Source organism: Lepisosteus platostomus, chromosome 4, assembly GCF_059453375.1.
Source record: "Lepisosteus platostomus isolate fLepPlt1 chromosome 4, fLepPlt1.hap1, whole genome shotgun sequence".
NCBI classification, from domain to species: domain Eukaryota; kingdom Metazoa; phylum Chordata; class Actinopteri; order Semionotiformes; family Lepisosteidae; genus Lepisosteus; species Lepisosteus platostomus.
The window spans coordinates 1091538-1119397 of NC_142614.1; the positions used below are offsets into that span (position 1 = coordinate 1091538).

Below are 27860 nucleotides of genomic sequence, written 5' to 3' on the forward strand. Positions count from 1 at the left end.
TCTGAGGAATGTCAGGAATGGATGTTTATTAGTGAAAGGATTTGGCATGGCAGTTCAAACTATAAGCTTTCTCATCCCCGAGCATGCAGACAGCTTGCCCGGCCTGACGCTGACTTGGGCCTGCAGAGGAATTGGAGTCGTGTTTTGGCTTCAGGACCCCCCAAGAGGTCGGTTCTCTGGGGTCTTTCGGAGGCGCCGGGTCACCCAGCGGCTGCTGCTGGTGGTCTGCTCTTGTTGGAAGAGCAGGCTGGAGCTTGAAGAGGGTGGCTAGAAAGGGAAGTCAGTGGCTTTGGCTTGAGCAGGCCGCGACCCGGGACGCTGTGTTACAGAGGCTTCACGGGGGTTTGCTCTGTGCCCCCCTGTCCGGACATGCGTCTGTTCTGGTGGCCACAGCGGCTGACGCAAAGCCAGCACAGGGAGCGATTACCTGACTTTTTGAGAAGTTCAGGGGTGCATTAATAATCGTCAGGGCCCAGGTGTAATTTTTCAAATGCTGAATGGAAATCAAAACAGGATTTTAATACAAACGAAAACCTCATAACAAAGGGATGCGGGGGTGTGGAACAAGCTGTCCAGACACTGTCATTGCCGCTGGAAGATCCTCAGGTCAGTGAGCTGGATGGGCTGGCCTGCCCCCTCTTGTCTGTAACCTTACCCGTGTCTTTAAATTACAGTGATGTGTTCTAGTGCAGTGTTTGATAAAAACATGTTATAGCCATCTTTGAGTGGCTTACAACTGGCTGGCCTCATGTTTGAAGGGTCTAATTAATCAAATTTACTGATTAACCCAATTCTGGACCATTTAGATACATTGTTTTGTATTTTCTACTATTCAGCAGAGGATATGATTATATTAGGATATGGGGGGGGGGGGGGTCGCTGATATTTTGGGCTATCAAACCTCAGACTAGAGTGTATTGCTATGATTTTCAGGGTTTTATGCTTCCATAGAGATTCCTTTCATGCGGAGGCAGATCTTTCCATTCATACAGACCAGGCATCTTCTCAGAGCGGCCCAGGGGCTGCCCCTCTGCCCCTAGTGCCCTTACAGGAGCAAATGTGTGCAGACTACTTCCCCCGAAAATAAGTTGTTGTCATTAAGAAGCAGTGTGGGTGTTAGCCTGAGTCCTGGTATCAGCACATTCCATTATCTCCATGGACCTGTGATCTTAACCCGGTTTTCATGACTTCATGCTGCCTGTGGTTTTGCTTCCTGCAGCCCTGCCCTTGAGAGCAAACAGAATTGTAGCAGGCTGTGCTGGAGGTGTGACTCGGGAGCAATGCTGCTCTGTCTGAGCTTTTGTTGTGCCCAGTATAAAACAAGGGAGGGAGATGTCAACAGCTTACAGCTCGTAATGGATCGGAAGGATTCCTTCTTGCCCCGCTGGGGTGGTGACGTACGTGTGTCTGTGGATGGAACAGCAGCACCAGTGAGCCTCTGCCTTGGCTTGGCCTTGCACACACATTCATTTCACCTGAGCAATAACCCGCACTGTCTGCTGCTCAGTGCTCGAGTGTCCCCATTTTTACATAGTATTTAAAAAAAAGTTCAGTTTAGCTCGTCTGTGGGATGTTTTTTTTTCTTCCAGCTGGCTGAGTGTAAGATGATATAAATACTCTCTCAGAGAAAAGAGTTGGCAATAACATAGAAAAATAAAAATCGTGGGAGCCAGCATGCTCGAATCAAGGGTGTGGGGCTCCGGAGCAGATTGAGCTGAGAGTGCAGGCTGAGCCTTCGAGCTGTGGCCGGGGTGCAGCAGGTGGCCCTGGACCACTGTCAGGGTGGGCTGGAGGGGGATCCCAGAGAGAGCAGCATCGCCCCTCCAGGGGGGGTCGAGTCTCCCTGTGCTGGAGGGGGCTCCCCAAGAGAGCAGCATCGCTCCACCAGCGGGTCTCCCTGTGCTGGAGGGGTGAGCACCTGACGCAGACGTTCAGGCTGTGGAGTGATGTGTGCAGGGTCCTCTCTCCCCACCTGCACCGGTACCGCCGGTAGTTCAAAAACAGGCGAAGCTGAATAAAAAATTAAGATGTTCAAAATGAAAGTCGACAGATAAATTGTAAGTTTATTAAACTGCTGTTACTAAGTTGCATTGTGCACTTAATAATGTAAGATTGCTTTCTGCTTTTTGAAAACTGTTGCTTATGTACTGGGAGCCTAGAGCTGTGGCTGGAACACTGCAGCATTCAGGCCACGGCAGTCATATGTTGTCTTCACATGACTTGGGGCTCCTGGCCTCCTAATACAGAAATCTGTGTTTTGTTTTTTTTCCAGGAATTTAAAGACTTGGCCCAGCGGATAGACTGTTTGGAGCTCAAAGGTTAGATTCCCATTGCCTGCTGTTCTCGAGCACCATCCACAGGGTCCAGTGTCTCCCACAGCGTGGCCGCTGTTCCTGCACACTGAGCCGGTTCTCTCCGCTGAGTCATTGCACCGTAAACGGCTGAAAAGGGAATGAGCCTGAATGCACTAGTGTTCATGTGTCGACTTAATTACATGAGCTTGTACTTTTCAAAGAATGAGGCAGGAATGTGGAAACCAGCCTTGAAAATCCCTGAATTCAACCCCCGTGTGGAGGTTTGACCAGTGCTTCGGTTTCACGGAGCCGAGAAAGAGGGTTGTGTGCTCTTCTGGAACCTACTCCCAAACTTCCCAGCCCAAGGCCCAGAATAATTTCTTGCTGCCTTCTCGAAATTACAAATGAAATAAAACAAGAAATGTTAAAGCCTGGTGAGGGTCAAAAGAAAAGTCCATTGTGAACTTGGCTAGAACATGCAGACTCCACACAGAAGTCTCCCTAATCTGAACTAACCCCAGGATCCCAGAGCTGTGAGGCAGCAGTGCTAACCACACTGGAAGCTTACCCCCCTAATTAAGCAAGATTTTACCCTTGAATACTTTCAGTGGCAGGGGGTGAGATGTGTTGAACGTCAGAGGTTTTTGAAGAGTTGTGAATGCTCATTTCCACAAAGCATTGTTATTATTAGTCTAACTGGCCTTTGTTTCATTCTGTATCATTTTAGTGACTGATCATTTTCCTACATGCTGTGGTTGGCACAATGCCCGCCAGGCTAAACACTGGTTCACACCTGCCTCTGCCCCACACTTGGCCTCTTTTACCCACATGATTATTAGCTAAATTATTAGCCCATGTTCTGCACTGTAAGGGTGCAGAGACAACAGTATTGCAAAAGAAACTTAATCGACCTCAGGAATGTTGGTGTGGTAGCCCTGGCCTTTTCCAGATCTCTCCGGAGTTCTCCCACAGTTTCATTTATTCTAGCGCTTCTGTTTGCTGGGACCTGACGGAGGAGGGCGAGTTGCTGGTGCAGTTCGGAGTGCCAGCCTTCTGGCTCACAGCGATGTGCTCACTCACTCACTACGAAAGAATATACTGTTGACAAGACTGACAGCTGCCTGGGTAGCTGTCGGTAAATGAGCAAGGTTCCGTCTCGCAAAAACAAAAGAGCAAAGCCCTCAGTTGTAACGACAGCTAGGAGGTGATCGCTGCGCATTAAGAGTTGCACTTGCAAGAGGTTCTGCCAGACAGTGAACTTACTCTTGCCTGGTCATGTCTCTTTCAGATTTTAGTTATTCTTTTGCAGTCCCTGTGAGGAGCAGCTTCTCCCGAACATCATGGGCCTGGTTACAAGTCCAGTGTAGCTTTAAACTAACCCGTGCCAGAGAAGAGTGAGCGTTTAGTTTGGACTGTGCTTAATCCAGCCTGGACCTTATATACGTTTGAATGGTGCAAAGGAGTGATATTTTTATTTCCAAACCAGTTATACAGCCAACAAAATATTGCTACATGCTATGATCTCTGACATTCCAGTTCTGCGTCTGTCTTTGTACGTCATCTGCTGTAGCCCATCTCTGTGTCTCGGCCTGCCTTCCTCTGCTTCAGCTTGTCTGTTCTTAGGTCTCAGATTGTCAGCCTGTCTGTCCCTCTGTCTGCAGGTGAGAAGCTGGATTACAAGGCTTGTGAGGCTCTGGAGGAGGTCTTCAAACGAGTTCAGTTTAAAGTGGTGGATTTGGAGCAAACGAACCTGGATGAAGATGTGAGTTTTCCTTCCTACCTTGACTATTTGTTTGCAAGTGAGCAGGAAAGACTTCTCATTACAGCTGCTAGAAAACCACCCCAGGGAGACTTAGCTTTTCTTCGCATTTGCGTGATCTGGAAGGGTGTGTCTACTGGAGATGTATTGATCAGTCCAGCAACACTCAGACTGGTCCTTTTATCCTGCATTGATGTGACACTATGATCTTTCAGCTATTTATTAGCACATACTGGCACTATGTGCACTGATTAATCTAAAGCTTAATGTCCTACCAGATTGGCAAAATTTCATTCATCTGAAGAATTTCGTTGGCCTTAGTTCTGGAAGGAAATCTCTTATACAATTTCTTGGGCTTTGTGTAGCCCAAGAAATTGTATAAGAGACAGTAAGAAGCTGTCCTAGAAACTTGAGATGCACATTAAAGATGGCTAAAATATTTTTTAACATGCTAGCCTGATGATTGTATCTTGGGAAGGAGCATGTCAACCACTAGATCAGATTTTTTTACAGCACCAGCCCTTACTGTCAAGAAAGCATTTACTGGCAATCTGAACTCCCATTACTTTCTTTGTTCAATTCATTCATTTCTTTGTTCTTTGAGTTTTTGTTAATTTATTTCTATTCACTAGAAAATAAAAACAGGTCGGAAAACTATTCTGATTTACCTTCACTATTTAACACACAAGTTAAAAAAAAAGGGTGCTGCTATCGCCATAGAATGCTACAGAAAATGTCTCAATAAACTGATGAATTCAGATTATCATTACACTTTTTTCTCAGTGTTGACTGGTGCTTAACCAATGAATGGGATTAATGGGGTTAATCAGTCAATCAGAGCTGTAAAAACTGTTGGCAGGAATGGAGAGTTAATTAGACAGCTGCACGGTGACATTTACAAAGAAAAATGTTATTCATCAGTCATCATAGAGAAGGAGGAATTAACCATGCCTTTCAAAAATCACCGACTTGAAACGTGTTCTGAGAGAGAGGAGAAACAGGCAGAAGACAGGAGAGAGAAGTAGAAAACGTGGCTGTAATGATGCGTGAGCTGGGAACTCGCGCTCCTTAGCGAAGCAGCAAGCGCCGCTGTGTCCGCCGTTGTCTTTACGGGAACAGTGGGAATGCGTCTCCCTCCTGCGCTCGTCCCGGGACCTGGAGCCGGCAGTGAGATTGTCCCGGTGTTTGTCTCTCGCAGGGAGCCTCGGCCCTGTTCGACATGATCGAGTACTACGAGTCGGCGACGCACCTCAACATCTCCTTCAACAAGCACATTGGCACCCGGGGCTGGCAGGCGGCCGCACACATGATGAGGAAGGTGAGCCAGGAGACAGTGCGTCAGGTCTGACGATTCTCTGTGAAATGCTCTGATTCAACCATACAGTGGTATTCCTCATTCTCCAGCGCTCCAGGGCTGTAATTCCAGCAGTGCCTGGTGAGTGATTTAGGAATCCACTCTTTTACTGTGACCATAAATCTTCACACGTCCTGGTTCATTATACGCTGCGGGAAGTGTGAGTGCCCCACAGGCTGTGCTGTGTTCCAGTCGCTCTGGTCACTGGACTGGAGCTGGAAACACCTGGATTTGGGCACAGAATCAGAACTTCAGACCTTTCTGATTACTAGATTGTGCAACTATTGTATTTCCTAGACATAACTGGAAATTGATTTTATTTTTTAATGTAGATTTGCTGGTTATTTTTATACTTAAGAGTACTCATGTTGCTGCAACAACTTGCAATCTGAGTTTCAGCCTGAATCACACTTCAAATATAGAGGCCTGTGCAGATCAGACTTCACTCTTCAGATTATCTTTGTTAATCTGATTATTAGTAAAGAGAACTCTTTGTTCTTATAAACAAGCCACAATTCTTCTCTACAACTTCATCTTTACCCTGATTTATTCTCAATGTAAAGGATAATAGTCCCTTTGATATAAACTTGAAATCCTCAGATCATCAAAGGATTGAATCTGTCACACCTTGTTCTTCTTCCAGTCATAAAGGATCTTCGTGAAAACAGGAGGAACCCAAAAACGAAAATGCAGACTGGGGATTTGACAATATTTAACTTCTGCTTCTGCAAAACCCAGATTTCAATGTCAACATTTTCACTTGGAGGAAGCTTTAGGGAAAGAAGTCGCTCTGCACTTTGTAGTGTTTAATTATTAGAACTGCCATTGAACTGAAACCATGCTTTGTTACAAAAGGAATCCAAATGAATTTAAAACTCAGATCTTGTGCCAGTTATGAATTATATATCAACTGGTGCTAGTTGTGAATTATATCACAAAGGCAGCCCAGAGCACTGCTTGGCGACACTAAGTGGAAGAAGGACTCACGGACACCAGTGGACATTGAGAGAGCACATTCAGGACTGAAAACAGGAAACAGCTTCATGCAAAGGGCTGTGGAGAATTTAAACCCGCGTTGAAGGAGATGCCCTTAATTTCTGTTGCGTTTCATCTGTTCCATTGAGCGCAAATGTGTGTTAAGTTTGGAAACCGCATGTGCCAAGAGGTTGAGTGCAGAAACTATATTGTTCTTCGGTCTATGGGCAAATACCTTTTTGCTGTTTCTTGAAGTACGGCAGACACTGATGTCTGAGTTGAGGGGGATGGCAGCCCACAGTGTCCTCCTGTTACTGAGGAGGGCGTGCGGTGGAGGCATGTGAAATAGATCAGTTTCACTGATGACACGATTACGCAGCAGATTTGTAGGCAATATGCATGTCCTCTGTACATGGTGTTCCAGAACATCAGGAGAGTTCTGCAACTCTGATCCAGGTGTATCTAACATAGAACTATTTGGATGTGTGTACAAGCGTGCTAATCCATTGAGCATAAAAATGCATCTTGTAAATTGGGAAGGTCATCAAGGGTGTGGATTCTGACTGAAAGATCAAATATCTCATGTCTGTTCTGTTTGTTTCACGGAGCACTGAAGAGTTGTCATGTTAACTCCCCTTGCAGAAGGGCTCAGTTCCTAACGCACAGTGTCACATGATATAGCTCGAATAAGACATGTAGGAGCACTGCAATTATCCAGATTTAGATTGGAATGCAGAAAATACTTTATATGAAGATCTGACCACACCAGAAATGTGTGTAAAACTGGTCCCCAAACACTGGAATTGCTCATCATTGCTCCAGTATGCTGGTGTGGAGCTTCAAAGAGCATAAGCAAGGTCACAGCATAAGCAGGACCACAACCCCCTGTATAAGCGTGAGGAGAGCAGGAGGGTCAACGACCTTGCGGTTCTCCCTCACATATCCCTCTTGTCCCTGCCGTCCCAGACAAGCTGCCTGCAGTACCTGAACGCCAGGAACACCCCCCTGCTGGACCACTCTGCCCCCTTCGTGGCACGAGCCCTGCGCATCAGCAGCAGCCTGGCCGTCCTGCACCTGGAGAACGCCAGCCTGTCCGGACGGCCGCTCATGCTGTTGGGTGAGTAGAAGGCGCTCGCACTGTGCTGAGTGTACATGGGGACGGTCAGGACGGCCTCAGTCCACGGCTTGGTCTGTGACGCTCCGCTGTGGTAGTCTCAGCCACAAAGCACTCTCTTCAAAACAAATACTACCTTCTGCGCAGTCTACGTTAAAAGAGGAAACATGATTGAAATATCTTAAGGTATGTACAATAATCTTCAGTATGCAACGTGAAATAGATTGAAATACTTTGGGATTTATTTCCCTGATGTAATTTAGGCAAGAAATGCAGGGCACAATCTTCTGAGCTATTCAGAACTATTCTCTTCCGAAAATTAGGTCTGAATATGAACTCACCTGTGAGAGTGTGTGTTCAGCGACAGTAAGAGTTTCCCTGATTAATTGCCTTGTTCTGGAAAGGTGGGATATGTAGTAAGACGCTGATTAATCCAGATTGTTGGAAATTGTCTTCTGTTCTCTAAGCAGGTATTGGGGATATTACAAGGATAATATCTGCTCCTGGGCTTAGACAGACAAACTGTATGTTCCCCTCTGTCAGCAGTGGTTTCCTTCCCACTTGATCACTTAATAGCTGAATCGAATCAATTATCAGCTTGACTGATGTAGATCCACAGTTTCCAGATCCACAGCCACTGAGCCGCTGGGGACTTCCCAGCTCCCCGTGAGGCCTGCAGGGCCGAAGCCCTGAGCTGGAGACTGACATCCTGCCTCTCTCTGAACTGCAGCCACGGCCCTGAAGATGAACATGAACCTGCGGGAGCTGTACCTGGCAGACAACAAGCTGAACGGCCTGCAGGACTCAGCCCAGCTGGGCAACCTGCTCAAGTTCAACTACTACATCCAGATCCTGGACCTGCGTAACAACCACATCATGGACTCGGGTCCGTCTTCTCTCCCTGCAGCGCTGGCCTTTCTTTCTCTCCTACATTCCTTGTCTCTTCTCTCTCTATATATCAAGTTAGGGCCTGGTTCTGTTGCTTTGCTGTGTTAAAGCCCCTCTCTGTTTTTCTTCTGTGTTATGTTACGGTCTGGTTCTGTCTCCCTGTCTGCGTTGCCGAGGCCTGTTTCTGTTTCCATCCCTTGTAACATGTGGCTCTGTGATGTGCAGGGCTTTCGTACCTGTGCGAGGGGCTGAAGGAGCAGCGGAAGGGCCTGGTCACCCTGGTGCTCTGGAACAACCAGCTCACCCACAACGGCATGACCTACCTGGCATCTGCGCTGGTGAGGGCGAGCTCGGTGACCCTTCTCGTGCGCTTTTTACTTTGCTCACATTCAGGTCTGGGGGAGGATCTGCCCAGCTCAGAAAAAAAAGTCCAGATCAGCCTTTTCCCAGCACCAGAATGCTGTAGTTCACTTTGCTGTTTTCTCTCTGATGGACTGTCAGAGTAAAGCCCTCAGCAGTATGGCTGGAGCAGCCAGGAAACCATCAGGGCACAGGAGGGCAGTCTGTGATGAGAGCAGACCACTCAGAGCGTGCTGCTCTCCCCAACGAGGAAGTGGTTTCTTTACCGCTGGGTTAATTGATGCTGCTTAGCACGACTAACAAGTGAAGTATTACAGTATAGTGTGGTTTGTAAGCTGTTATAAGTGATTATTGTGTTATTGTATTGTTTGTTTAGCGTGAGAAGCGGCCTCACACCTTGTTCTTGCTGAGAACTGAGCCGTCTGTCTTTTCACCCTCATCCTGCCCTCGTTTTGTCAGCTGCTGAGCAAACCACACATCCCTCCTTCCAGCAGCTGGTTCTTTTGTTTCTGCACCTGAGCGGTGAAAGACCAGGCTGCTTTCTCAGCTGCAAGGCTGCATCTGTGCTGCATGTCTCATCCTCTTTCTGTTCCCAGCCCTACACTCAGACCCTGGAGACGCTCAACCTGGGGCACAACTCTGTGGGGAACGAAGGGGTTCACAAGCTGAAAGACGGGCTGATCGCGAACCGCTCCGTCCTGCGGCTCGGACTGGCCAATACCAAGCTCTCCTGCGAAGGTAGGGCAGATCCTGCCACGCCCGTCACAGTCGCGGTTTGCAGATCCCAGGGGCACATCCTGGAGGCTGTCCCACCAGAAGAAGGAGAGGGGGTCGGGCTTCAAATTTTTTTAAAACATTGTGGGACACGCCCCTGTCCTGTTCAGACTGGACTTGGTGCTTGGTGGGGCTCCTGTGATTTTAGCCAGGGCGTACAGTTGCTCATAAGGAGATAAAAATTAGCTTTGGTGCGGTTAGCTGTGCCGAAATCTCAGTCTCTACTGAGCTCAAGGATGACCCGTGTTGAAATCGTTTTCCTGCCGTGGTCTGCCCCCTGTGCCAACCCACCTGTCTCTGCCTGCCCAGGTGCTGTGGCCGTGGCGGAGTTCATCGCGGAGAGCCCCCGCCTGCTGCGCCTGGACCTCCGGGAGAACGAGATCAAGACGGGCGGCCTGATGGCCCTCTCGCTGGCGCTGAAGGTCAACACCTCGCTGCTGAGGCTGGACCTGGACCGGGAGCCCAAGAGAGAGACCGTGAGTCCCTTGGGCCTGTCAGGTCATGGGGGTGTCGGCCCTTTCTGTCCTGCTGGCGTTGTTCTATCAGCAAGAATTCACACGGTCAAAGTGTTCTGGTCTGTCTGCAGCCACAACACACAGGCACATGTAGGGCCTGATGCAGACACTCGTGCACAAGACTGATGTTCTCGAGTGTGGTAGAATGAAACAATGTGACTTTGGGGCTTCTCGTTGTGGTACACTGTTAACCTAACAACTGAGTTCACAATAAGAAAAACATCATTTGAGAGAAAAATCGCCTTAAAATGCGATTGTGCTGTTTTTCATTTGAAGAAAGAAAGGCACTGCTTATAAAGTGTGGTGAAGCCTCTGTACTCATGTTTTCATGTCTCCTCTGCTGCAGGTGAAGAGCTTCATCGAAACCCAGAAGGCTTTGCTGGCGGAGATCCAGAACGGCTGCAAGCGCAACTTCATCCTGGCCAAAGAGAAGGAGGAGACGGAACAGAAGATGCGCCAGTCGGCCTCCATGCCCGAGATCACGCCCGAAGAAGAGGAGGAGGCGGCCGTAGCCGCGGGAGAGGAGGAGGAGAATGAAGGAGAGCGGAAAGGAGAGGATGGGAGTGCTAATGAAGGAGGCGGGAAAGAGGCTGAGGAAGGAGAGGAAAGTCCAGCAGGAGCTGTGACAAATAGCACCCCTGTGGTCCAAGAGTCAGACTCGGACACAGATGACGACGACGATGATGATGATGATGGTGAAGAGATTATAAGACCAGCACAGGCGGAGGAACAAGCCCCAGAAGTGCCTCCTGCCCTAACCGGACCCCAGCTCTTGGCCACCGAGCCCGACAGCGGGACCAGCTCCCCTGCACCCAGCCCGCCAGCCCAGGGACCGGCAGGGGTCACTGTCACTGAATCTCCCTCCCCCCGCCCCCCCTCTTCCCCTGCCAATGAGAGGTGCATTTCTGTGTCCAGCCCAGGACGTGGCCACAAAATCTTTGTGGTGACCCGAGTGGAGAGCCCGCTGGAGCAACAGCAGCAGCAGCCCTCCCCGGCCCCCCCGCCCACGCCTGCCGCCAGCCCCCCCCCGCAGAACCCTGTGCCTGAGGCTGGCCAGCCCCCCGCTGCCCCCGACAGAGACAAAAGTGCCGCCGCGGCCACCCTGCCCAATGGGCTGAAGCCAGAGTTCGCCCTCATCCTGCCCGACTCCAGAGAAGTGCCAGCCCCCAAGGCAGCGAGCTACCCTGCACAGCGCGGTGAGTCTCTCCTCCCCGGTCAGACAAACGAGCTTCAGGAGCGAGAGGCCTGGATATGAGATTCCGCACCTCAGACAGTGGAAGGTCTGGGTCTCACTGTGCTCGTTGGACCTGCACAGTGTGATTCCACTGCGGGGTGTGGTTTCACTATGGGGAGTGATTAGGAAAGTCTGTGCATTGATTTCCCCGTGTTTCATTTGTTAAGATTATCGTGAAGATTATTCCTTTTGTGCAGTACAGTGAAGTGAAAATGAGATTTGATTTACTCAGTGTGGCTTGTATAAAGAATTCCTTTCCTCCTTCTGGCCGATTTCTTCAACATCTTCCCAACAAAGTGCAGATTAATCAGTACGACCCAGTTGTTCTTCCTTCCTCAGGAGCATGACTGACTTCTCAGTCAGAGTCATTCAAATCCCAGTCAGTAGTTTCTTACTGCAGATCTCTTCTGCACTGGCCTCCGGTGTCTAAGGCAGCCAGCAAGATGTTGAGAGTTAAACTCATTAATTTTTTTCTGTGCACAACACAATTGTCTGAGGCACAGTACCTATCAGGTCGGACCAGGTACCTGGAAATGCCTGGCAGAAATGATGGTGGCAGTGTTCTGTTCTGTACAGAGGTGCCCAGTCACGCCTGCAGCTGAGCAAGTGTCCGTTTCTTCCCTTGACCACAGAGCTGAACTGCGAGCAGGACCTGGAGGAGCTGCTACGTGAGGCAAGCCTGGAGACTGCCAGAGGAGCGCCGTGAGACACTGTGCAGGTAACGCCGCCATGTTCGTTTTCACCCACATGGGTTTCTGGGCGCAGGCCTTTACCGTTGTTTTATTCTAGACCAACCAGTGAAACAGAAGGTAGGCTCCAGCCTGTGTGGGTGCAGTGCATTGCTTTAAATCAAACTTCAGTTCATTTTCACCATGCTCTGACTTTTTGCTACAGATGTACGTGACTGATAAATAATGGTGATTCCTCCTCAGCTATACCTCCTATACTTCCTCAGGGTAATACTGTATATTAAATACTTCCTAGAAAAAGTTGGAGGCTAATGTAAATCCTTGTTTCTGATTTCCTAGTATTGTAATACAGTAGATTCACTTTCCATAATAATATTAATCCATAATTATTCAAGTGATCAGTATTCAGTGGGCACTTAGTTAATTAAAGTCATATCTAGTAATAGAGGACCACTTAAACAAGATCCAGTTAAGTAGCCTAGAGCTAATTTTCACTTTAGTACATGGAAGTGAATTTAAGAGAGAACTCGGAACAGGAGACACTACTTGGAGACACTAGGGCTGTGGGAGTGTGGAACAAGCTGCATAGCCATGTTGTTGATACCAGTATTCTGGCTTCTTTCAATAAACAGCTAATGATGGATGAGCTAATAATCCTCTGAAGAATTAGCTACAACTGCCAAACAGGCTAGATAGGCTGAATAGCTTCCTCTGTCTTGGAATCGTTCTTGTGTTTGTGTTTGTAAGTGGATTGGAGTTTTAAAGCAGCAGCCTGTTTCTCTGTTCTTACGCTGTGTTTGGATTTCACCGCCTCCCAACAGGGCTGCTTCAGTTCCCGGGATGCAGGATGCTCTGGTCTCCTCGGAACTCGCCCACTCGGCTTTTAGCTTCTTTTCCGTTCACCTCTGCCCACCCATGAGAACTGAAATGCTAAAGTTGCCTCCCTGTCACTTCGAGAAACAAAGGAACTATTGCAGTAGAAAATTATGGATGAAAAACACACGCAACAGGACCTTCAGCCGATGTCTGACAATAGAGGCTGCAACAGTCGCACCGTATCTTCTGTCACTACATTCCATCTTCCTTGCAAAGCCCGAGGGAAGATCGCTGAGCTGGATTCCCCGGCGTCAGGAGGCGCGCGCTGTTCTTACAGGCCGTGAACCAAAGAAACAGGACCCTCGCAAGGACACACGCTGCCTTGTTCCTGTCTGCTTCCTGACAGGGAAAAGAAAGACAGCATCTTGTGCCACCCTCTACCCCACCTCCACTGCGACCTGATGAGCTCGCTCACACTCTGGTGTCGCGCAGTGCTCCGCATTCACGCCACAAACACACATTCAGAGAGCCTGCTTGGCCTGGATATCTCTGCTGGGGACTGTGGAGCTGTTGTGTATTTACTAGGAGCTGGTGAGGGAGGGTACGGGGATGTAATTTTGTCTGTCATGCCATCTGTTCTGTTTTTTCCCCAAAAGAAGTCTGGCAGAGCTGTCCCCCCTTCCTGTGTCTTTTTCCCGGTAATCATCACTGTGCAGCCAAGGTGGGAGACAAACTTCCAGATCCCTTCTTTCCACAGCAATATCTGGACGTGGCAGGGATTTAAAAAAAACGGCAAGCCTTTTTCCCCTCCTACCCCATGCGATTTTCTTTGTCCCCCTTAGAAAGTTCTGACAAAGCGTGGAAAGAGGACGGCAGGTCTCCCGGTGGCTCTGCGCCACGGCGGGCCCCTACCCGTCTCCAGCCATGTGCATGTGGTAGAGCTCTCACATGGAAAGACAGACAACTGCCTTCAAACTGACTTTGACCTTCTTTTTTTGCTGCTTTGAGAGATCAGTTATATTCTTATTTATTTTAGAGCTTTATGAGCCTTTTTTGTGTGTGATATTTCTTTTTTTTAATCTTTTGGGTTCTTTTTAATTTTCTTCTGAGGTGTATATTATTTCTGATGCAAATAAGAGTTTATTAATCTTTTTTTTTTTGCTGGGTGGGGGGTTATGGGCAGGTGCAGTTTTCAAGAGTGGGTCAGGGAGGTGTGTTGAGTTTTTGTTTTTGCTGTTTGTGAGAGCAGCCTGGGGCTTGCCCCCCTCAGCGCTGGAGATTGTGTCCCCCACTGTGCAAACACTACATGAGTTCAGGTCACAGCCGCGCGCCCTGGGCTGGCTGGGGGCTGGTGAATGAGCACAGGCGCCCCCTTGTCTTCCAGTGCCATGGCTTCCTGGTAACCAGCTGGCTATGGGCTCTGTGTGCCGCCCTCGCTGCCTGTCAGGTGCACTGAGCAGGCAGGCGGGGAGACTAGTTTAGGGTTCTTTTGTTTCGCATATTCCCTCAGCTTCCTCGGAGATCCTGCCACGCTGCCCATGGCAAAGCGTCACGCCAGAAACGAGTCGCACGTCTCTGAAGTGTTAATGGTGCCCAGGAGAGTCTGTCCGAGTTTTCTGCTGCAAGGCTCAGGGGCTGCTTTTTGGGATTCAACACTGCTGTGTGGGCTGAGACTGGGGCTCGTGTCTGCTGGGGGCTCACAGCCCCTTTGCTTTCCTCTCTGTCCCTCTGACGAGGCTGTGAAAGGTTGGTCCCATTTCTCCGAGAGGACAGAGACAGAAGCTTTTTACTGGAGCTGATACTGTAACGCTTTGGGGTTCCTGTATAAGTGTCATGCTAGCAGGGTCGGTCTAGGCGCTTTCATCAGTGTGTCATTTTCGCCACCAAAAATGTGCCCACCTAGATGTGTTGTGGGGTTTGTAGTTTTTATCTTCCTGCAGATACAAGGTTTGAGTCACATGGCAGGACAGTGGATGACGAGCCCCACACTGAGCTGTGTGAGTCCTGGCTGGCCATGGCTGAGTCCCTCACAAGAGAATATCACCCCATTCATCACTTCTGTAAACTTTTAATTATTCTTACAATGATTCATCGCAGATGTTTAGAGAATGCATCTAATTTTGCCTTCTCTTGCTGAGGTGGGAGAGGGGTAGTATTCCTGTTAATATTCCAATGAGCAGAAGGCGTTTAGAATCTTATCTAAAAGTAATCGTAAAAATCAAAAGAGTGAGTTTCAGTTAAAAAATTAAGTTGGTTTGTTGGGGAAAGTCAGACTTGTGTGTTTAATCTCAGGATTTAACACCGTTTACACTGCAGTGTTTTTTCTTAACCCAATGCTACAATAAGTGGATTAGTGGTTGCTTGTAGATCTGATCAAAACTATGCAATTGTGTTTTTATTTTGGTAGATGCCTTACCATGGCATCTAGAGAGATCCAGATGTGGGGTGCTTTATGCAGTAATGAGGCGTTGCTCTACCCCAGAGAAACACAGTGATCGGTCAGAACTCCAGCTGACACATAAGGCCCGTAGAGGTTCACTCTTTCTGCCATCGGCACCAGGGGCGAGGGGCGTCTGTGGGCTCGGGGGCACCATCACACAGCCCAGGACAGCAGCTGGACACTATAGTAGCTCCACAAGTTTGTAGTGTTCAAAAAATACTTCATGCGTAGCTCGGAGAGGGAAATAGAAACACATAAGAACTGTTCACCCACAGATAGCTGACAAAACCTTGATTGTTCCAGAATTTTTGTTTTGTTCCAGACAATTTTTGGTAGTGTTACTGCCAGGCAGTTTTTATTTGGACATGTCTTCAAGTGCAATATAGACATCTTGTCTATTCACCTGAACAAAAAGGAACTAAGAACTAGCGTATGTATGTAAGTGTGCAATAACTGAAAGGGGAATTTTCTGCTATTTTTTCACAAGGACAACGGGCTAAACACACCACCTCTTGCAGAATGTTGACTCTGGCATTGATGAAACTTGGCATTCAGTCCTGTCTGGCCAAGCAGAATGTGAGCAGACATTCACTACTCACCACTTTGTGCAGATAAAGGTGTTTAAATAAACTTTGGACATGTTGATCCAGGAATGGGGAGTAAATGTCTTCATTTTAATCCAGCTGATTATGTGCAGGTTGTCGTGTGAGGATTAGAGTATTTCTTTGCACCTGTCCTGTCCAACAGGCAGTGACAAGGAATTGGTTGGGAATGTTTCTGTGGAGGGAACGTTGGGCCGGTCTTTGAAATAGAAGGAGGAGTTGTGGGTAATCCAGAAAGAACAGGGGGTCTTGCATTCGGTCTCCAGGGTGGAGATCTAAATGTTTGGCGGAATTCTCGTTCATTTTCCTCACTTTCTGTCTCTGCTAAATAGAACGCTTGACGTTCTTGTCAGAAGAGGCGCCAGTGAGTAAGGACAAGAAAGGGTTTGGCCTGGGATTGGAGGACAGTGTCTAGGATTTCAGGAAGAGAGAGATGGGATTGGGTGTCAGTTACAATCAGATTTCTGATTTCCTGTGAGCAGATGTGTCTTTTAAAGTGAAGACTCTCCTCTGAGCCTCTTGCTAGTTTTTAGATCATTGAGTGGATCTGCTGACATGCTGCTGGACATAGTCTGCAAGAAGGGAAAACCAATGCATATTTGTTTTAGGGGGGGAAGAGAGTTTGAAGATGATTAGCTTTACCTGATTAATGCACCAACTTTTCCTCCTACTGGTGGTTGGAGAAGACTTAGATTTTACAATGGTGGCGAGGTGGAAAGCAGGAATGCCTCAGTGATGGTCCGGTTGTCCTCCTTTCTCAACCTTGAAATGTCATAATGGAGAAGGCGGTCCTGTCTTAACTACAGATCAGACGTCTTTTATTCAGATATTTTTACCTTTGCTTCAGAGGTCTGTGCTTTTGTTTCTGGTGAGCTATAGCTGTTTTCTGTCAGTGAAGCCCCTTTACCTGTGGAACCCAGTATGTGCTGAGGGTTGTGACATCGGGGCCGTCTGCAGTAGCACCAGCTACTGTCTCGCCATCCCACTCGGGAATCCAGGGCAGAACACTAACTCTCGATAGGTGGTACCTGAGGGAATGAGGCTTGTGTAGATGTGCTAGGACAGCGAAAGAGAGAGTGCAAATTTGGGTCGCTGGTTCGACTTCAGGAAATGAAAAGCTGTTTTTCCCTGGGAAATTAGAGCTGGAAAATACAAGATTTATTTTAGTTTGACTTTTGGAATGCCTGATTGAATTGTGCAAGCACACAAAACCTTAAAAATCTTAATCTGGTGTTTAAATCAAGCCCCTTATGTGCTGGAGTGATATGCATTCTGTTAAGTTTAACACCTGTTCAGATCTGTCATTCCCTCTTAAAAAGTGAGAAGTGACAAAATGTGAGAATTGTAGCTTGGTTGCATGTAAACCCCCTAAAGTATTAAATGCAGAGGTAGGGCCCCTTAAGTAGGGTTTTGACAGTGTTTTCAGTTCTGCAACTTCCTTTAAGAAAATTTAAGGGGAAAACTAAGGAGAAATTTAACTTCAGGTGCTTCATGCAAAGGGCAGTGAGTACTGGGTTGTAGAAGTCAGAAGAATCATGCACAGCTGCAAGATCTGCGTAAACCCAGACAGCAGTTGTAGGAATACCGAGCATTCAAGCAAAATGAATGCAATTCATTGATGCAGAACATCGCTAATATTAAATTGTTGAGCTAATTTTAGAAGTGTTAGTCATTTAAATGCTTTAAGGAATCTTACAAAATCAGTTAAGTAGGTTGCTTAGCTTTATCTTCAAAAACAAAGTATGTATGGGGGAATTATTGATTTATTATCATTTGAGATCTTCATGTCACCTGTTGATTTTGGTTACAAACCGTTTTCCTGTGTTTTTTGTGTGGCCACCCAATCAACCACATTAAGGTGCTGGGAGAATGCAGAGGGTGAGTCACTGCTGTGTAGGCTGGTAATTAGGACTGTTTCTGCAGGAGGTATCCTAGCCGCTCAGACCCAGATGCCCAGTCATTGGGATACCGTTGGTCAGCGCCGAGAGGTACAGCCTTAGCCAACCAGCATAAGGAAGGGAAGGCTCCCATTGCAAGGCCAGTGCCAGGTTTTCTGTCTGCAGGCTATTCAGTGTATTGGCAATGACAGGCCTGGATCTCACTGGTGCAAAATGGGAGTTTTACTTCCAGCCTTGTAAGACACCAGGGGTATGTTTCAACCTCACTGACATTTTACCGCAGTCAAATTAATTTGACATAAAAAGTTTTGTTTTTCATTGTCACTGTATAATTTTTATTTCAAGAATGGCTTGTGAACATTACACAGCAGTGTTTGTCACATGCTGATCTTGCCTTGTACAGAGAAGTCTTATTTCTTGACATGTCACCATTCAATGGACATGGTTCATGGGGTTTTTTTCTGGAGGGGGTTGAGATGTACACACTACTTGTAACAGAAACTGAATCCTAATATGGGCTGTAAATGAGGAAGTGAGGATGTTTTTGTGTACACAAATGGATTTGTCAGAAAATGTATTTTGGGGGGTCTTGTAGTCTTGTCTTTCGTTCTGCTGAAGGTCCAGTGTATGGATATGTAATCCACCTGCTTTCTCACGTCCTGTTGGGGGGCAGATTGGCCCTCCCTGGTTGCCCCTGCTGTCATGACTGTCCTGTGCTAGTGGCTGGCTTTTACCCTCAAGCAGCACATTGCCCGTGTGTGTCCAGGCACTGCTCTCATCCTCAGTCTCCTGGGCCTGTCTGAGAACAAGTCTTGCCCCCACGTCATAGAAAATCCTTCAGCTCTGCTCTGTGTAGTTCCAGTCTCCTAGTATTTTTGTTCAGCTTTCTAATGCTTTTTCAAAATTAACATTCACTCAGTTATATGGACTGAAAGGTTCAGCCATTTACTGTATATTGGGTGATTTCACATTTACAGAGTTGTAAAACATTAAGTGATGATTGGCACTTTTATTCTTGTATTCTTTCGTCAGAGTTCCACCTGATTTTTTTCATTATTGATCCCCAGCAGAAACCCAGCACTCTAAGGAGTCATGTAAGTAATTACGTTAATTGACTGCTAGTTGTATTGAAGTCTGGAAATGGCAGAAACCAAGGTAGCCCGTATTTGCTTGTTTCTTCATGAGCATGTTCTGTACTGGATTTCACTGGCTTTTTCCAAGGACATTTCTCTGCAGCCATAGAGAAAGTGGTGACAGAGCCCAGGCAGTAGGTGTGGGTCCCAGGACACCACATGTGGCTTCAAGCAAATGCTTATGATGCACCTTGAGCCCTCAGTACTGTTTGGGACCTTTCATCACAGATCAAGAAAGAGATGTGTGATAAAAGTACATTGCCACAAAGGAAAAAGAGCCCAGGCTAAGAGAAGGCAGTGGGATTACAGATCTGTACAGCTGGCCTCCTAGTGCAATATGTTTATCAGGGAGCTGTGAGGACTGTGAACAGAGGTCGTTGCCACCTTCAGCAAAGCTAATCGCAGATGTCTGTATTACTGTACAACACTATGATCTCTCCTGCTTGTAATTTGTGTGTTTGGGGATTTTATTCCTATTTATTTGGGCTTCTTCTTTTAAAGCATTTTGTTTTTATTTTATTATTGTGCTTTTCCATCCCTAAGCTTTGTTTTGTCCCTGATGCTAAATTCTGTCTGGTATCTGAAAGCAGTACAATAAAGGTATACACGTCTATCAATGAAAGAAATTGCAAAATTGCTCCCGTCAGCCCCAGCCCTACTCCTGTAGCTGCAAGTGTGTTAATATACAAACATCTCGCTTCGGGCACACCACTGTGCCACTGTTTTCACAGTTGCCAAATTTCCACCTGCCTGTGTCCACTCTGAAGCAGGGTCAAAGGGACGTCGCTGGGGGACGATCAGGTATCCTTGTGATTTTTTTTTGAGAAATCTGAAATATGATCTGAAATACTCCTGATTTTCCGAGCAAATGACAGAATTTGAATTGTTCAGAGTTCTAGCTTTAGAGCAGGTTTTGTAATCTTGCAGTAGTTTTGAAGAGAAGTGTAAGAGTCTAACTGTGCAGTAGCTTCACGCCTTCGGGAGGAGTGCGAGAAGGAGGGCTGGCGGGCGGTGGCAGCTCCGAGGGCAGCCGGTGGCTCGGGCGGCCAATAGAGACCGTCAGGCTTTACGTCTTGTGGGGACTTCCCCACGCTGCAGGGCGGAGGCCAGTCTGCATTGGCCTTAGCTGGAAACACGGCCTGGTTTGTTGACTTTGGCCAACAGGGGGAGACAAAAGCATTGCTGAGCTCCTCACAACACCTGCCAAGCCTTACACTGAGTAAATGAATGACCTTCTTCCCCATTAGCTGCTGTTCCCATGAAGCATGAGAAAAGCATGCTTGAGCTGTTTCCTTCACAACCGAAGAATGAGAATAACCTGTGAAAGCCCAGGTGCTCTGGAAAACAACGGCACGTGGGGACAGGGGCAGATTCCATTAAAATATTTTGATGAAACCGAAATATTTACAGAAAAACACGAGTGGTTGGAAGATGAACTGCATCTTCCCCTCCAGCTTAAGGTGAATTGTGACTGTACACAGGCATGGCCCTCAAGAGGCAGAAGAGGTGCGTTTCTGAACGGTTCCTGACGGGCTGACAAAACCGCAGCACCCGTGTTCCGGTCAGGTGGGGGTGCGATGGGGTGCACGTGCCTGGCTGCAGGGCTGGAGCCCCTGCTGGGTCAGCCAGCTCTGCGAATGTAAACAAAGACTCCGGTCCCACAGGTGGTCCATTTCAGGTTTTACTGACAGCAGCTGTTTGAATGGGACTGCTGCAACAGAAAAAGAACTAAACGTCTTTTAACGGATGAATGTGCATGAGTATAGGCACAGTAAGAGAACAAGGGCTGGTCCTCCAGTCCTCTGGTGCTGTGTATTATATACACTCTATCGCACATGTGCAGCGTACACACACTCTCGGGGGCCTGTAGCTCACTGAGCCCTTCGTGGGCGGGAGAGCCCAGGCCCGCTGGCCCCAGTGTACCGGCGCCAGCGAGCCAGCGGCCACGCCCAGCCGCCACCAGACGAGCACGCGGCCCCGCTGCTGCACAGCTGCCACCATCGGGCCGCAACCTCCAACACGCCCCCTCTGCAGAGAACACAACCGAAACGTAGCTGAGGGCTGCTGCTGCTGTTGTTTTTGTTCAGATCTGTTTTCAAATGTTTTTTTTAATTGAATTTGCCTCTCCAATCCTGCTCGGCTGGTTCTGGGGTAGCAGTGGGCTGCCTGACTGTACAGCCTGCTTTTCCAGTGATGGTGTCCTACGCATCTCAGCACTTGGATAACATAAACCAGATCTGAGAAACAGGTTTAATATATTGCATTCAGTTTGTTAGAAGTGGCTTTTAACTGGCCAGTATCTGCATTGTTATGAACATAGAAAATGAGATTTGAAATTTAAACAAATAAAGTGTTTTACTGCATTTATGGGTTTATTGTATAATCCTGGTTGAAATAAAGGGTTTCCTAATTTCTACCGTCTCTTATTTTTTTCCGACGCTATAAGATTGTCTCGGTTTAGAGAATATTGATAGAAACGTTCTGCAACTTCAGATTCCAACAACGGGCCAGTGTTTTAGGAGAACAAATTTTAGCCCTTGTGATTGCTTTTATTTTTAAAAAACTGTCCCTCTTCGGACGCTTTCATTCAAAGCGACTGGCAACAGCTGCAGTCAACACCGGCACCCGCGCGGACTGCCCCGTGTAACCCCTAGCAACCGCCCGCGAGCTGCCCCACGCGGCGGTTGCTAGGGGTTAGTCCTCCGCGCTGATTAGACATTGGGAGGATTAGTCCAATCAGCGCTCGCCTGTGTGCCACACACCTGAAGAAGGCTCCACGGCCGAAACGTTGTGTTTCCTCTCTTCTTTTTTTCAGCATGGAATAAACCTGTTACTTGTTCCTTTGCAGCCTACGCATGCTGACGCAGCTCCCCACCTGAACTACTACCTTATACCATAACATACCTACCTAATATAATTGAACCTACAGTAATTATTGGCTTGGTAACGTGACCGGGTTCACGCAGTGGAAATTAACTTTTCTTTGTATGGAACACGAGGAGTTTGTTGGTGAAATGAAACAGCTTCGCTACAGTTTATTGGCTCAAAAGGACTGGAAGAACTTTAGGATAACATTCAAAAGCCAACAGTGTGCTCCTCACACCGGATACTGGTGGAGCCCTGCTGCCTCAGCTGTACTGCAGCCAGGAGCGAACGGCCCAGCTCCAGCACAACAGCACCCGAGCCCACTGCCTCCCAGCTCGAGGCTAGAGCCCTGCTGCTGCGCCTGCCTACAGTAATCTAAGCCCATGTACGTCAGTAATGGAGTCAGTGAGCTCAGATGGAATGAAATCCCCAGTCCTGTGTGAGCGATGTGGTCAGTTCCAGATTGCATCTTATCATCTTTAGGCTGGTCATGTACAGACTGGTTTGGTCTAGTTTCACAGCTCTGCGAGGGCAGTGTTATTGTCACATCTGAAGATTGCTCGACACCAGAACTGTTGAATTTCTACCATTTTTCAGCGTGGAATTCACCTTCATATGTCCGTTTGCATATAACACACACCGACGCAGATCCCCTCTCGAACATCAACTGAATGTTGGCTCGCTCAGCTGAAACCCAGCGCCAATGAACCCTGTGTTTTTCTGACTCCTGTGGGCGAGGATGTGCTCAAGAGGTCTGGAATCCCCTCTCAACAGCTATCAAAGGCTCAGAAAATGGGTGTAGTTTGGGAAAGAGTATGTTTAATTCGGAGTATAAATAACTCGCCCATATTAATAACTAAGCTCTTGACATCTCTCCTTGCCTGAAATCAGTTTGGGAGAAGAATGCAACATAAATGCTTCAGTAAAGCTTTCTTGTAATCTGAAGAAGCAGAATAAAGGGAAATATATTGCCAAAAAATTCTTAAATAGTTGTAGCTTTCACAAAATACATTTTTACTTTAAAACATGAATGATCAAGATGTTTATTATACATTATGATTGTCAGTATTTGGGAACACTCTAAAAAATGCATTTTCATAGACAAAGAATAGTTATGGTTCTCTACGGATATTGGCTTTAAGTCTTTTTGCTGAACTAAATATTGTATAGCATTCACAACATTTCAAATGAATGAAACAAGACAGAGATGAGATGTACATTAAGACAAAGGTGAATATGTAGAACACACCCTTGAAATGGGTTTAAATATTCCCAGTGCTAGTTCAGATGTGTCCAGGGTGTAGTGATGCACAATGAAAGAAAAATAACATTTCACGAACACCCTTGCTGAGTGGCCAGGAGCAGCTGTCCTCCAGCGGCGTTAGAACAGAGGTGCCGAATCCAGTGCCTGGACACGAGCTGCAAAAAGCAGGACTTGCTTCTCAACGTGCCTGTTAATCTCCTGCTGGGAAGCGCGGGGGTGTGACTTCACGTAATCCGCAATGGCCAGAATGCACTCCTCCTGTTCACACAGCAAGAGCAGCCTGGTGTAACGGGCGCAGCATACAATACTGCAAGAGACACGCTACAGAAAGCCTTCTCTTCAGCAGGATGACAGAGAGAAGACCATTAAGGTTTTAATTACTAGGGCCAGTTGTCTCCATATGTCGGTAAACTCTTTCTCATTTTCACGTACCTGTTGAATGTTATGTGCTGTACTGTGCATATCAGTGAGACACAGACAAGTCAAATTACACACTGCCTCTATTCACTGCAGGTACAAATACTATAAGGAAGACAACATCTACACAAGTACAGTAGTATGTTGTACTGGACAGTCTACTTACTGTGAGGCTCTCTTATCCGTAGTTTTCCAACAGTAACTAGACAGGAGGACATTTCCTTATAAGAATCTCCTTCATGTTAGGAAGCATGTTCTTCCACATCCTTTTCAATTTCAAGCTACTGATTTGTATTCTTCTACAGTCTCTCAGAGTAAAATTCTTTGGTTATTGCTCAACTGATAACTTGGAAACCCTTTGGAATAAATGGCCTGCTATATGTTTGCACCTTTGCCCTTAATATACCATTAATGGCAAAATAATTACAAGCATGTTAACAGCAACACCTATAAACACTTGCATACAAATGTCAATTAAAACCCACAGTTACTTAAAACTAATTTTATTACTGTTAATACCTGTTTAGAGCTACCCTAGGTGTTAAACTACACCCCCTCTGGACATGTCCTGGCTCTCAGCGTGACTTGCCTGTGGCTCAGGAGCAGCTTGTGCTCTGTGATGGAAACTTCATAAAATAACGACTGACTGAACTCACTATAACCTCTCATCCTCACCTTGTAGACGTCCACTTGGTCCTTGCCTGTGAGCCTGCGGAGGATCTCCTGAGCCACCTGCACTCCTGTGACCACGGTGAGTAAGTCCTTGCTCTGCACACTGTCCGTCTGCAGCCAGCTCAGCAGGGCAAGCTGCCACAAACCGTGCAAAAGACACAGGTCACCATTTAACACCAGACATACAAAACCCTCTGCGCTTGCTCTAAAAGCACACTTCAGTGCAGTCGGGTCTCATCCAGTCAGTCCACTGGGATGTCCGGTGTTTGAACTGGACATGTGAAGATGACACAGAATACTCAGCTGCTCCTCTTAATCTGTGCATCCTCGTGCGTGTTCGAGGTTGGGAACCAAGACCTGTATCGCCCCCATGTGGCTCTTCTGAGTATTGCAGCGCCTTCCCACCTGCAAGAAAATATTGCCGCTGGGCAGCAAGTGCGCCGACATACCATGCTTTCTCATCTCTGTTGCGCTATCAAGATTTATTGGCGTTTACAGTTTACTGCTCGTATACAAAGGCAGGGGCGAATAACACGCACGGCAGTACAGCTCAAGACTGACAAGTGCAGGAAATGACTCATATTCGCCTTTTGGTAGTGAAGTCAACAGATTCAGCTGCGCACTATCAACATGGATCTACAAGCGGACGGAACTAAAGCGGTTCGTAAATAACGCCCCCTCGCATTCATTTGGTCTTCGTAATGTTTATTCGAGGCATTTTTTTTTTGTTTTCCTGACTATCAGCGGAAGTGTCCTGTTCATACTCAGTCCCTGGGGTTTTTTGTACAAGATAATCATTGTAATCACGTCACTAATGTTTTCTTTCTGTGCATAACACTGATAATATCCCACAGACCTGCTGGATGAGCTGAGAATTGGAGAGGTGATCTTCTTTTCTCTGGTCCGACATAGTTTATACTGCTGAGCAGGATTAAACCCCCAAAAAAGCGTTATTTATATAATCTATATAACTACTGTACTTCACGATGTGCTCCGGTGTTAACACTCAGACATAGCTAGAAAAAAGCAAAATAATTTCCTGTTGCTTTGGTTATAGTTGATAAAAAAACTAAGTCTCCAAATCCTGTACAGCAATGGCAGACAGTGAAACCGTGAAACTCCCGCTAACTTCCTGGTTACGATCGCCGTGGTGCACTGTGGGACATTGGAGGAGCTCTGAGAGCCGTTTCTCGCTCGGCTTCATAGCAAGTGTGCTGTAAATAATGTAAGAATTTATCAGAATTTTATTATAGACCTCACAGAACGAAAAATACTATCTCTTGTTTAAAGAAGTCCAAAAGGTACACTTCTTTTGTTTCGTGACCAGTGGCCAAAGGGTGGTTTCCCCCCTAGTCACTAGTATTCAGGTCTCGGCACCATTCCCGGCAAAAGCAAAAATTACGTCAGGCAAAGCATTCTCCTCTGAACCTTCTCACTTTCAGGGGTGGTGCCCTTCCGTGCATTTTCACTTACTGGGCCTACTGTGTTTACTGTTTCACAACAAATAAACTCCTACGTATTATGCTTCTGTTTCTACCAGAAACTGCCAGTTGCACAATAACTCATCTCACATGTGTGTCTCCTCCACAGTTAAGATGAGATAAGATAAGATTTGACTGTCCCCTGAGGGAATTGGTTTATGGACACCCAGCACACCTGTACATTTAAATAGTATAGAATGCAAAAAAAAGAAGAAAAACATTGCACATTTTAATATTACAAAAAATAAAAATACAGCACATCATTCTATTGCACTTGTACAGTAACACATCACAAAACATATTGCACTCAAGTGGGTTGTAAGACTCATAATTGTGTTTATCCTTGACATTTGCTTTGACTGCTTTAATGGATAGTGGAACACAGGAATGTTTGTATCTGTTTGACTTACATTTGGGAACCCTAAAACGTTTGCCAGAAGGAAGAAGTTGATATTCAGAATTGAGGAAGTGGGAGGGATCGGATATAATTTTTCCTGCCTGTTTGATTATGGGTTTTTCAAAGATTGTCTGCAGGGAGGGGTGCTGTTTCATTCCCACGACCTTCAAAGCTGTCTGGATGAGGTGGGTAATTTGTGATTTAAAATGAACTGATAGATGACCAAACCACACTGAAATACCATATCTGATCATGCTCATGATTACAGCACCGTAGAAGAGGAGCATTACTTCCTGTCGAACCCCAAACACTCTTAGTCTGCGCAGGAAATATAAGCGCAGCTGAACTTTGGAGCAAACACGAGTAGTCCAGCACTTACACAGGCACTTACAATTGACACAATCGGAAAAACATGGCAGTCTGTGGACAAGCTGCCAGTGTATACTTCTGCTTATACAATGTTATATATAAGAACCTCAGAATGGAATTGCCATGGATACAAGCTCTTCAAGCTTGTCCAGTGTCTTGTACAGCTACAGTATACAGCACATCAATGGCTACCCATGGTGCTATTTGAAATGGTCAGCCAGGTCTCTGCCAGTTAAAAGGGAACTGCTGCCCCAATTCCAAAGACCGGTAATTCAATATCAGTAACAAAATAAATGAATTGACGGCATAGAAAAATTGTACACATTTCAAATTAAGTACAAAATCATGAGCTCTGTGTACGTACTGTAAGTCGCCATGTCGTTGCAAACCCCTGGTCTCTCCGTGAGCGAGAGTGAGGGCTCCCATGAGCTGTGCCGTGAAGCGGCCCTTCCTGCTCACTAGTCGCTGTCATGAGTAATGTAGCGCGATGTAACGGCCAATAAGTACAGGTCGTGCAGCAGACATTTTACTACAGAAATATTCAAATGTAACCTGCATGCAAAGTTCACAGGTATGTATTATTTGTCTGCGAAACTGTCTCGAAGTCGAGAGCAATGTTTCTATTGGATTAATAGAGATGTATTCACACGCCTGCGTGTTTACAGAGTCACAGGGCGGCTGCATGTCACCGGAAGCTTGGTTGCCTCATTCTGAATCTGTCACGGTCGTCATCCCTCCTCTAGAGGGCGCTCCTACCTTTTTTGTAATACGTTTAGTTTAAGTACCTTCACCTGCGTCTCGTCCCCCTATTTGTTATTTAAGCCCAGCGTCTCCACAATTCAGTGCTCAGCTTTGGAAGACGAATGTCTGAAGGCCCGCCTATCGACGGGACCTCAGGAGCAGCCCGAGGGCAATGCCTTATCCCCAGACGTCCTGACTTCTGAGTCCGGGGCTCCGGGCACCCAATCCCATTATGTTTTTATTTTCTGTGTTCCTGATCCCAGTTCCCTGTTCCAGTTCTTAACTGTCTGCTTTAAGTGGCTCTGGTGAATCAATAGACCATTCTTTCCTCTAGACCAACATTTTCAAATCGATGTCCCACCCCCTCTGAGTGCTGTGACTGGGAAACTGAAGTCTCAACTCCTAGGTGTACTGCTGTTTGTACCAGAGTAAAGCAGGAGTTCTCAAGGGAAACAGGCAAACGGTCCAGAGTCGTGGTTTGGCACTCAAAGGTCAAATCCAAGTAGACACTGTACTGAAGCACAGGGGAAATCCAAATAAAATGAGTTAACAAGGTTCATTAAGGGGACACAGTGGAGCAAGCACAGGGAAAATCCAGAGGCAGGGTGGAGTCAAAGCTAGGTCAGGTATCCAGAGAGTAACACAAGGCAGGGAACACAGCGCTAGAGAACTCAGCTGAGGATAAGCGAAAACTCTAAACTAGAGCTCCGACTAAGCCAAGGCTGATCTTGAAAAGCTTGATCTACGTGAGACGGGTGTGGTTGTAAAATAGCACACAGGTGGAACAGGCTTACTGTCATGTAACCAGA

The 27860-nt window shown here is 46.9% G+C and overlaps 2 protein-coding genes across 3 annotated transcripts in view; one reads left to right on the forward strand and one right to left on the reverse strand.

Moving 5' to 3' along the window:
* ppp1r37 (protein phosphatase 1, regulatory subunit 37) overlaps window positions 1-21259 on the forward strand; it is a 45729-nt gene extending 24470 nt beyond the window's left edge. The window contains exons 3-13 of the mRNA XM_088627329.1: window positions 2273-2318; window positions 3956-4056; window positions 5252-5371; window positions 7349-7499; window positions 8227-8382; window positions 8610-8722; window positions 9341-9482; window positions 9828-9994; window positions 10380-11229; window positions 11900-11985; window positions 12778-21259. Of these exons, the coding sequence (XP_088483455.1) occupies window positions 2273-2318; window positions 3956-4056; window positions 5252-5371; window positions 7349-7499; window positions 8227-8382; window positions 8610-8722; window positions 9341-9482; window positions 9828-9994; window positions 10380-11229; window positions 11900-11973 (1920 nt within the window). The 3' untranslated portion in view covers window positions 11974-11985; window positions 12778-21259. The remainder of the gene's footprint in view (window positions 1-2272; window positions 2319-3955; window positions 4057-5251; window positions 5372-7348; window positions 7500-8226; window positions 8383-8609; window positions 8723-9340; window positions 9483-9827; window positions 9995-10379; window positions 11230-11899; window positions 11986-12777) is intronic.
* Window positions 21260-22721: 1462 nt separating this feature from the next.
* On the reverse strand, window positions 22722-25425 carry LOC148672031 (uncharacterized). 2 transcript variants are annotated; one of them, XM_088627331.1, is made up of 3 exons: window positions 24920-25425; window positions 24067-24198; window positions 22722-23295 (listed from the first exon to the last, which is right to left on the reverse strand). In XM_088627331.1, exons 1-3 carry the CDS (start codon window positions 24971-24973, stop codon window positions 23092-23094), a joined length of 390 nt encoding a protein of 129 aa, XP_088483457.1. In that variant the 5' UTR covers window positions 24974-25425; the 3' UTR covers window positions 22722-23091. The 2 variants fall into 2 exon arrangements, with proteins under 2 accessions (XP_088483457.1, XP_088483458.1); XM_088627332.1 differs by having other exon boundaries at window positions 22722-23232; window positions 24920-25221.
* Window positions 25426-27860: the final 2435 nt, after the last annotated feature.